General features: G+C 36.0%; 1 protein-coding gene across 1 annotated transcript in view; it reads right to left on the bottom strand.

Annotated features, from left to right (window-relative positions):
- The window catches only part of LOC141391791 (uncharacterized), a 98,849-nt gene that overhangs the window by 556 nt on the left and 86,090 nt on the right, over window positions 1-12,203 (bottom strand). The window contains exon 4 of the mRNA XM_073964485.1: window positions 480-707. Coding sequence (XP_073820586.1) covers window positions 480-707 — 228 coding nt within the window. The remainder of the gene's footprint in view (window positions 1-479; window positions 708-12,203) is intronic.

Consider the following 12,203-nt stretch of genomic DNA (forward strand, 5'->3'; position numbering starts at 1 on the left):
ACAGCGGTGTACATATGATGCACACCAAATTCGGATAGAAATTTGTCGAAATCCTTACTTTTAAATTCTAGAACGTCTTGACTGTGTAACTTTTCGAATTGAAATGATTTTCAATATTTTCTGTACAATATTGTTTGAATAAAAGTATTGAAATTTTCTAGTTTAAATTTCAAAGCCTACAATTTTATATTTTCTACAGTAATTTTTTTTTTTGTTTAACCTTCGGTCACAAACTATACCACGCTTACAAAAAAAAAAAAAAAAAAAAAAAATTTTACTACGTCCAGATGTCTTTCAAGTGGTAAACCGCAATTTTACCACTTTCACAATCTTGTAACTCGTAATTTACTTTCCCTAGTTTTCGAAGTACAATAGCTTTAATACCAATGGGTGCTAATTTGGAACTAAAATGATTTAAATGAGAACTCTGTACAAAATTCCGTCGTATCACCTCTTGTCCAATTTTTAATTCTCTATACCTTGCTTTGGCATTATATATTTTCATATTCTTTTCATATGCTGCCTTCATCTTTTCCTGTATTTTATTACGCATTACCGTAAATTTATCTTCTCGTTGAATTTGTATATCACTTTCTTCCAGCAATTGCAGTTTCTTCAACAATTTATAGTCTTGGCCATGTGTAATCATTTGCTGTCCAAATACAATTTGATAAGGCGTTTTGCCCGTCGTCTGATGGATGGTATTCCTAAGGGCACAATTAACACTTGGAAGATATACAGTCAGGGACAAAAGTTTACATACACCCCCTAAATCTCGGGTATTAGGGTTAGTAGTGATTTTTATGAAATTCCAAGTATGCAGTTTTATTTCGTCTCACTAATAAACAATATTTAATAGAACAAATGTATATTCCATAATACAAATAACGGTAAATTTTACAAAAACCTAAAAATGATGGGGACAAAAGTTTACATACACCCCAAGGAAATATGCGTATTGCCGTGCAATTTATGGAATTAACAGCAAAATTTATACATTTTATTGTTTTGGTGAATGCCTTTGGGTGTTTGAGATATATTTTAGAGAAAAGAAAATAATTTTTGGGGGTCAAATGCCGTTATTTAAGGTCAAACTTCTTGTATAGTTTGTTAACGCCGACCCTTGCTTAATTATTTGCGTTTTTAGGTAATGCACTTTAAAAAAAAACACAAAATTAGTGTCAGATTACACATTTTGAGACCCTAGAAAGCTTTGGAGTTGTTCTTGTGCAAAATATTGCTTCTTGGACGTCGATAAATGCCCGCTTTTCATCAGATTTCTCAGGAAGTTAATAGATTCCGCGGAATTCTTGGTGCAAATTACATATAGAAGGCCTTGAATTGCCTTGTAATATGGTCTGATACAATCCTCTGGCATCAATTGAATCAGAAATGTGAAATATTCTGTTACAATCCTGTTCCCGAAGCTTCCAAAGCATCAAAATGTAAGCACTACCAAAAAAAGCATGAAATTTGTACTGTGAACAACTTCGTTTTCGTATTATGATCATTACCGTCACTATAGGGGCGAAAAGTTTCGTATACTTGTACATTTCTGAGTTAATTGATGCCAGAGGATTGTATCAGACCATATTACAAGGCAATTCAAGGCCTTCTATATGTAATTTGCACCAAGAAATCAGCGGAATTTATTAACTTCCTGAGAAATCTGATGAAAAGCGGGCATTTATCGACGTCCAATAAGTAATATTTTGCACAAGAACAACTCCAACGCTTTCTAGGGTCTCAAAATCTGTAATCTGACACTAATTTTGTGGTTTTTTAAAGTGCATTACCTAAAAACGCAAAGAATTAAGCAAGGTTCAGCTTTAACAAGCTATACAAGAAGTTTGACCTTAAATAACGGTATTTGACCCCCAAAAATTATTTTCTTTTCTCTAAAATATATCTCAGACACCCAGAGGCATTCGCCAAAACAACAAAATGTATAAATTTTGCTGTTAATTCCATAAATTGCACGGTAATACCCACATTTCCTTGGGGTGTATGTAAACTTTTGTCCCCATCATTTTTAGGTTTTTGTAAAATTTACCGATATTTGTATTATGGAATATACTTTTGTTCTATTAAATATTGTTTATTAGTGAGAAGAAATAAGACTGAATATTTGGAATTTCATAAAAATCACTACTAACCCTAATACCCGAGATTTAGGGGGTGTATGTAAACTTTTGTCCCTGACTGTATATCCCATTGTCTGTGATCTTCCTTCACGTATGACCGAAGTGCAGCGTTCACAGTCCTATTTACACGTTCGCTTGCGTTTGCCTAAGGGCTGTAAACAGCGGTGTACATATGATGCACACCAAATTCGGATAGAAATTTGTCGAAATCCTTACTTTTAAATTGCGTCCCGTTGTCGGAAACGAGAACCTCTGGCACACCATAGCAAGAAAATATTTCATCTTTTAAATATGTAATAATGGGTTTCGCTACCAATTTCTTCACAGGCTTCAGAAACGTAAATTTTGAGTAATGGTCTAGCACAATTAATATACCTATATAACCATTTCGTGTACGAGGGAGTGGTCCAATAATGTCGACATAGAGTCTTTGGAATGGTCTCTGCGTTATTACCATATTACCCATTGGAGGTCGTAATGCCATAGCAGGTGCCTTTGATGTTTTGCAAACATCGCATTTATTTATATACTTATTTACATCGGCCACTAGCTTAGGCCAATAGAAATACCTCCTAATTACCTCTATTGTTTTGGCAATACCACAATGCGAAGAGTTTGGTATATCATGAGCAGCATAAATAATCTTGGCACGTAATTTTGACGGAACTACCAACTTCCAAGAACTCTCTTCATGTTCATCCCTACCAGCAAATTTCGTCCTTTTATAAATAAATTTGCCTTCCACTCTAAAATCAGGATGTCCAGTATTTTCCACCTCTAACCTCAACTTTGAATATTCTTCTTCATTAAAAGCGTCTGAATCCAGATTTATTAAAGACTTTACTTCGATTTCTGACACAATGCCTTCTACTTCAAAGCTTCGCGACAAAGCGTCTGGAACAACATTTTCCTTTCCTCGCCTATGTTCGATGGTAAAATTAAAACTCTGCAATTTCAACGCCCATCTGGCTAATCTACCTGATAAATTACTTTGCTTCATAAGCCATTTAAGACTGGCATGATCTGTGACTACTTTAAATTCGTGACCTTCTATATACGCTCTGAACTTTTTAATTGCTAGAACTACTGCCAAACACTCTAGCTCTGTTATTGTGTAATTCCGCTGGGCTTTATTGAGCTTCTGTGACATATACGCTATGGGCCTCTCATTACCATGACAGTCCTCCTGAGCCAACACTGCTCCAACTCCAACTTGACTTGCGTCGCATTGTAATATGAAGGGCTTACTAAAATTGGGATGGATCAAGAGTGGTGCTTGGCACAACTTCGATTTCAATTCGTCGAACGATTTTTGCGCGTCATCGCTCCATTTGAAAGACCTCTTCTTTGACAGCAACTCAGTTAAGGGAAATGTTAGGGTAGAAAAGTCAGCTATAAAACGCCGGTACCAACCGGTCATTCCTAGAAATTGGCGTAATGCACGTACCGATGTTGGAGTTGGAAAGTCAATGATCGCTTTCACTTTCTCCGAATCTACACTCAAAGAACCTTCTCCAACAACGTAACCTAAATACTTCACATGTCTTAAAGCGAAACTACTTTTCTTGACATTGATTGTAAGTCCCGCCTTCCGGAATTGTTTAGCTACTTCTTGAAGGTGCTGCAAATGCTCATCAAAACTTTCCGACATTATCAATAAATCGTCAAGATAGACGAAGATGTGTGTTTTCATATTATATGGGATTACTTGATCCATAAGGCGACATAATGTTTGGGGTGCGTTGCACAACCCAAATGGCATTCTTGTAAATTGGTATAAGGGCCTGTTAGGAATAGTAAATGCTGTTTTTGGCTTGGATGACTCATCTAATTTAATTTGCCAAAATGCATCTTTGAGATCTACTTTGGAAATAAATTTCACAGATGGCAACCTTGACAGAATTCCCTCTATATTTGGAATTGGATACGAGTCCTTAACGGTGGCAGAGTTAAGTTTCCTGCTATCTACACAGAATCTAACCTTGTCAGGTTTAACTATTAAAACTCCCGGTGACGACCATGGTGACTGGGGACACTCCTCAATCACTCCGAGCGACAACATCCTGTCGATTTCTTGACATAGGACATTCTCCTTTGCCGGAGATATCGGGTAATATCTCTGCTTAATAGGCTTTGAATCCCCCGTATCGATTGAGTGTTCAACCAGGTGGGTACACCCCAAGCCTTCTCGTTCTGAACTCGGGAATAATTCGACAACCGAATCCAATTTCCGTTTCTGTTCTGGGGTTAACTCTATGAATTCCTCGTCTGAAACAGTCTTTGCAACCTCACCAATTTCACCATAAGTGGATATCGAAATATTAAATTTCTTCCAAAAATCGATCCCACATATAATATCTTGTTTTATAGACGGGATAACTAAAAATTCGAAATTATATACTCGCTCTTGGTATGTAAATTCAACCTTGGCTATGCCAGATATTGCCTGTGACTGACCATCGGCAGTCTTAACGTTTCCATAACATTTTCTAAAATCTTGTAACTGTTGAATTTTACGACTTAACTCGCCTCCAATAACGCTTTTGTTTGCACCACTATCCAATAAAGCAAAATATAATTTGTCATCTATGGTAATCGGGATATATGGTCTGGTATCGCCATTCTTTGTAGTTATGGAGGCTATCGTGTATTTCCGAAAGGATTTTAATCTTTTCCAATAATGTTGAATTCGCAACGAATTACGTTTTTGTTTCGAATTTTTAATTGAATGAGTAAGTCCGTTTGTTGTGCTGCTGGATATGTTATTTATAATTCGATCTGTATTTTGAGTTAGTAATTTATCGATTTGGATAGGTGATACTATTACATCATGGGGTATGTTTTTGGATGTCCACTCTTCTTTTGAGGGACACCCCTTTTTACGTTTCCCGCAATTTTGCATTTGGGACAAGTAGGCCGATAAGTATTAATCTGTCCACAACCATAATAGAATATAGTTCGGTCTTTTATACAATTCTTATAGGTGTGTCCATTCTCACGACAGTTCCAACATAAAACATCTAAGTGAATCTCCATCACATCTGTGTCTTCTGGTTCGCTATTAATTTCATTATTATCTACTTCGGCCACTTGAACCTTGTCTCGATAACGGCTCAATTTATTCGCTGTTTGCAGCTCCTTAACAAACTTTTCGTGTCTCCTAACAGTTTTTCGAAGTTGGGCAACGCTCGTTATTTCTAAATGTAACAACTCGTGCCTTATTTCCGTTCTAAGATTGCGAATCATGGTTTCGCATAATTCCTCATCTGTCATAGGCACTCGAAGCCGTTCAGCTAATGTCATTATGGAATCATGAAATTCGTCGAAAGTCTCACCATTTCGCTGCTTCCTACGACGAATATCATCCTTTAAATCATAATCATTGAAACATTCTTTATACTGGATCTTTAATGAAGCACATAGTCCGGCCCATTCTACCACCTCATTTTGACGATGGTATCTCCAATACCATTCAAGTGCTTTGTCTTCAAACAGTATATGTATATATCTGCATAATAATCCAAAATTGCCAGCAAGGCTATTGGTGGTCATAATATTTACTCTATAAATAAATTCCTCTACTGGAATGTCCTTATTATAACCCGAGAAAGACAATTTCCAATTACGAATTGTATTCATTACTTTTTCAGGGTTATTTTGTAAAATATTAGAATCCGCATTTCGGTCCGATCCAGAAATATTTGCTGGAGTTATAATTTCTCTTGATTCGGAAGCATTACCATTCACATGCATCCCCTGTACTAAACGCCCTACTTCATTGGCAATTGTGGATGTTATTTCGCTTCGCATTTCAGAGATAGATTCAGAGACTATTAATCGAATTCTATGTTCATCTACTCTATGTGTTCTTTCAATACTGGCAGAAAGTGTTCTAGAGCGATCAATGTCCAAATTCCTCCTCCTAGATCTAGTTCCATGTGCCACAGTAGGCGAACTACTATCATCTTCTACTACATAAGATGCATTTGCTTGTGCATCATTATTTGCATTTCTTTCGGTACTACGAGTAACCGGCATTATGTGTATATGTTAATATATATATAAAATTCAGATTTAAGAAACAGTTATAATCTGACTAAATAGTACCAGGGCAAAAACAGGAATTACAGAAATTAATTTAATAATCAATAAAGTTCAGTTGCTACTCGGATAAAGGTATTTTAGTAGAGGTGTTAACCTTTAGTAACATCATCATGTCAAAAGATAAATTGTGCTTCAGATTATAGAGTTTCTCCCAGGTTCAGACCCCAAGAACAAAAATCCACTATAACCTAGAGCATACTGATAGATATCTCCGAACTACTGCAATGGTAATAAAACAACATATAATCATTTCAAAAAGTCTTATTTGCGATAGTTCAAAGATGGAAAAAGGAAAAGAGAGAGAAAGAGGAAGAGAAAGAGAAAGAAAAAGAAATGTTCCTTCAAACTACTGCAGCGGTAATTAAACGATTTAAACCATTTAATGAAATCCTTTCTGCACAAGTTTAAAAGAAAATCTTCCAAAATGTATTTGGTACGAAATTCGCAATGGCTAAGATCGTCAAAACTTTCCGACATTATCAATAAATCGTCAAGATAGACGAAGATGTGTGTTTTCATATTATATGGGATTACTTGATCCATAAGGCGACATAATGTTTGGGGTGCGTTGCACAACCCAAATGGCATTCTTGTAAATTGGTATAAGGGCCTGTTAGGAATAGTAAATGCTGTTTTTGGCTTGGATGACTCATCTAATTTAATTTGCCAAAATGCATCTTTGAGATCTACTTTGGAAATAAATTTCACAGATGGCAACCTTGACAGAATTCCCTCTATATTTGGAATTGGATACGAGTCCTTAACGGTGGCAGAGTTAAGTTTCCTGCTATCTACACAGAATCTAACCTTGTCAGGTTTAACTATTAAAACTCCCGGTGACGACCATGGTGACTGGGGACACTCCTCAATCACTCCGAGCGACAACATCCTGTCGATTTCTTGACATAGGACATTCTCCTTTGCCGGAGATATCGGGTAATATCTCTGCTTAATAGGCTTTGAATCCCCCGTATCGATTGAGTGTTCAACCAGGTGGGTACACCCCAAGCCTTCTCGTTCTGAACTCGGGAATAATTCGACAACCGAATCCAATTTCCGTTTCTGTTCTGGGGTTAACTCTATGAATTCCTCGTCTGAAACAGTCTTTGCAACCTCACCAATTTCACCATAAGTGGATATCGAAATATTAAATTTCTTCCAAAAATCGATCCCACATATAATATCTTGTTTTATAGACGGGATAACTAAAAATTCGAAATTATATACTCGCTCTTGGTATGTAAATTCAACCTTGGCTATGCCAGATATTGCCTGTGACTGACCATCGGCAGTCTTAACGTTTCCATAACATTTTCTAAAATCTTGTAACTGTTGAATTTTACGACTTAACTCGCCTCCAATAACGCTTTTGTTTGCACCACTATCCAATAAAGCAAAATATAATTTGTCATCTATGGTAATCGGGATATATGGTCTGGTATCGCCATTCTTTGTAGTTATGGAGGCTATCGTGTATTTCCGAAAGGATTTTAATCTTTTCCAATAATGTTGAATTCGCAACGAATTACGTTTTTGTTTCGAATTTTTAATTGAATGAGTAAGTCCGTTTGTTGTGCTGCTGGATATGTTATTTATAATTCGATCTGTATTTTGAGTTAGTAATTTATCGATTTGGATAGGTGATACTATTACATCATGGGGTATGTTTTTGGATGTCCACTCTTCTTTTGAGGGACACCCCTTTTTACGTTTCCCGCAATTTTGCATTTGGGACAAGTAGGCCGATAAGTATTAATCTGTCCACAACCATAATAGAATATAGTTCGGTCTTTTATACAATTCTTATAGGTGTGTCCATTCTCACGACAGTTCCAACATAAAACATCTAAGTGAATCTCCATCACATCTGTGTCTTCTGGTTCGCTATTAATTTCATTATTATCTACTTCGGCCACTTGAACCTTGTCTCGATAACGGCTCAATTTATTCGCTGTTTGCAGCTCCTTAACAAACTTTTCGTGTCTCCTAACAGTTTTTCGAAGTTGGGCAACGCTCGTTATTTCTAAATGTAACAACTCGTGCCTTATTTCCGTTCTAAGATTGCGAATCATGGTTTCGCATAATTCCTCATCTGTCATAGGCACTCGAAGCCGTTCAGCTAATGTCATTATGGAATCATGAAATTTGTCGAAAGTCTCACCATTTCGCTGCTTCCTACGACGAATATCATCCTTTAAATCATAATCATTGAAACATTCTTTATACTGGATCTTTAATGAAGCACATAGTCCGGCCCATTCTACCACCTCATTTTGACGATGGTATCTCCAATACCATTCAAGTGCTTTGTCTTCAAACAGTATATGTATATATCTGCATAATAATCCAAAATTGCCAGCAAGGCTATTGGTGGTCATAATATTTACTCTATAAATAAACTAGCTGACCCGGTCCGCGTTGCTGGCCCGTTGTTTGGGTTCTCCGTGTAAACTCTAGTTATCTATCCAGTATTGATACACCCATAATTAGGCATCCCTCTAGAAACTTCTTAATATAAATCAATGTTTTGACATAAATTCCATATAATGGTATCCCCCAAATTTAAGATATAAAAATCTCTTTTATTATACCCTTCACCATAAATCGACAGTTTAAAGCACTTTGTGACCCACATATAATGGTCGGTGCACGTCAATTAACATTGCTATATATTGGATTGTTGGTCTCGGTTGGGGTCGTAATTATTACTGCAAAGAATTGTTGGTATAGGTCCACGTTTTGATATAGCTCCCATAGAACGGTACCGGCTGATTTTCGCTATTTTTGAGGATTTAACATCATTATCACACCGAAATGGCTGAAATCTGGTTTTAATATATTTTAAAGAGGAGAGCATAAATATTCGTATCGACCGAAAGACACGCCTTTTGATTTGCGCTCGGTATGTAACAGTAATAGGTTCACGTTTTGATATAGCTCCCATAAAACAGTACCTCCCGATTTTCGATAGTTCAGAGATATAGCCACTGTTCAGTATACGTCCTCGTTTTGATATAGCTCCCATAGAACGATGGCGCCTGATTTTCGCTATTTTGTTGGATTTAACCTCATTCAGGCCGATCGAACGTAACGCTTTTTTTCTTCGCGCTCTATATGCAATAGTGGTAAAATACCCCTCAGCGAAATGTATGTTCCTTCGGGATATGTATGGCAACATTTATATAATTCATAAAAAAAATTACTTCTATAAATTGTAGTTGTTATTATCGAGATTTTGCTGTATTTAAAAAATATATCTTTACCTAGGTATTCCAAGGACTGAAATCAATGCTCATGAAGTTTCACTTCCCACATTTTGAGATTTTATCCGTAATTATAATATTTTCAAAAATCGAACACGATCGCGGTATTCTGATCCCAATGATGATATTGTATTGTATATCAATAACTTTGTCTGATTTCCAATGGATCTTTCTGGAATTTCGATCTTGTGACATCTCAAGTTATCCGGATTTTACTGTATTCCAAAATGTGGAGTTGATCGCGCTGTCCCACTTATTGTTTAGTGTTCAGCGTTTATAGCGTGTTTTAGGCATGCTTACAAAATTATGTATATTATCTGAAATAATAAATGTTTGCAAATTTTGTGATGACCGCGATATTTCACTTTTCGCGATATTTCACTTCCGCGAAGACCATTCAGGGTCAAGACAGTAATTACAGTAGTATTGCAAACAATCTGTAAACAATACGTTCAAAAATATCATGGACTTCAGATTTAAAAAAAAAAAAAAAAATTGAAGGAGAACCTCCGGTCACTACACTTAGCCGTATTAAAATAGCTCACGACCGCGCTATCCCACTTGTTCAAGCTAGTGTTTATATCATTTTTGTGTCACGCTTAAGGGCTGTTTACACTATCTATCAATGTCATATGAGATGTCAAATTTGCTACCTGTGAATGTTGTACAAATAGTGTGACCACTATGAAAATGTTTATCTATCAAAACAATGTGGCAACTCATATGTACATTTTTCATTTAGGGAGCACTCTATTCGGCTATGTATTTTCGTGCGCTGTTGAGAAATATATTGTTGGAAGAAAACAATTTTACCAAAAAAATGAAGAACATAGGTAAAGGAAATGAAAATGTGAGTGCGGTTAAAGTTTTTAACAAAATAAATTGTGTTTGTTGCGTGATTTGTATTTTGTGGTCTTACGAAATTGTATGCTAGTGTGAACGCAAAAACTAAAAGTGGTATGTACTTTGACAAACATAAAGGATGTCGAATGGATAAAAGAAGTGACAGTTTATATGACATCGATAGATAGTGTAAACACCCCTTTACTAAAATTATGTATATTAATTGAAATAATACATTTTTGAAAACTTTGTGATGACCGCGATCATTCAGGGAAAACAATCTGTAAACAATCAAAGATTTCAGATTTTCTTAAAAACATTGTTGGGGAGGACCACGGGTCACTACTCCTAGCCATATAAAAACAGCTTACGACAGTTCTAATTAATTGAAATAATACATTTTGGAATATTTTGGGATGACCGCGATTTTCACTTCCGCGACGACCATTCAGGGTCAAGACTGTAATTACCATAGCATTGCAAACAATTTGTAAACAATATATTAAAAAGTATCTTGAATTTCGCGGTTTTCTTAAAAAAATTGTGGGGAGGACCATCGGTCACAACACTTAGCTGGATAAAAAATAGATTACGACATATTCTCAGACCTAAAAACTCCACATACAAAATTTCATAAGATTTCCCAATCGATTTTTCGGAATTTCTATATAGTGACATCTCAAGTCATCGGGATTTTACTGTATTCCAAAATATGGCGTTGACCGCGTTATCCCACATATTGAAGCCAGTGTTTTAGCGGTTTTGTAGTCACGCTTACTAAAATTAGGTATATTATCTGAAATAATACATTTTTGAATAATTTGGGATGACCGCGATATTTCACTTCCGCGACGACCATTCAAAAAAATATATAGCCTATTTTCACCACCGGTGTTCCCAGTACATTATCTGAAATTTTCAAGAAAATCTATTCATCCGTTTTTGAGTCTATTCGGAACATACAAACATACAAACATACAAACAAACAAACATACTAACATACACACATTGCCTTTTATATATTAGATTGATACACCCATAATTAGGCATCCCTCTAGAAACTTCATAATATAAATCAATGTTTTGACATAAATTCCATGTAATGGTATCCCCCAAATTTAAGATATAAAATCTCTTTTATTATACCCTTCACCATAAATCGACAGTTTAAAGCACTTTGTGACCCACATATAATGGTCGGTGCACGTCAATTAGCATTGCTATATATTGGATTGTTGGTCTCGGTTGGGGTCGTAATTATTACTGCAGAGAATTGTTAGTATAGGTCCACGTTTTGATATAGCTCCCCTAGAACGGTACCGGCTGATTTTCGCTATTTTTGAGGATTTAACATCATTATCATACCGAAATGGCTGAAATCTGGTTTTAATATATTTCAAAGAGGAGAGCATAAATATTCGGATCGACCGAAAGACACGCCTTTTTATTTGCGCTCGGTATGTAACAGTTATAGGTTCACGTTTTGATATAGCTCCCATAAAACAGTACCTCCAGATTTTCAATAGTTCAGAGATATAGCCACTGTTGGGGGTCGTAAACAGTCTTGCAGAGAATTTTCAGTATACGTCCTCGTTTTGATATAGCTCCCATAGAACGGTGGCGCCTGATTTTCGCTATTTTTGGTGGATTTAACCTCATTCAGCCCGATCGAACGCAACGCCTTTTTTCTTCGCGCTCTATATGCAATAGTGATAAAATACCCCTCAGCGAAATGTATGTTCCTTCGTGATATGTATGGCAACATTTATATAATTCATAAAAAAATTACTTCTATAAATTGTAGTCGTTATTATCGAGATTTTGCTGTATTTAAAAAATGTATCTTTAT

Source organism: Musca autumnalis, unplaced genomic scaffold (assembly GCF_047663935.1).
Source record: "Musca autumnalis isolate F117 unplaced genomic scaffold, ASM4766393v1 scaffold_102, whole genome shotgun sequence".
In the NCBI taxonomy this organism is placed as follows: Eukaryota; Metazoa; Arthropoda; class Insecta; order Diptera; family Muscidae; genus Musca; species Musca autumnalis.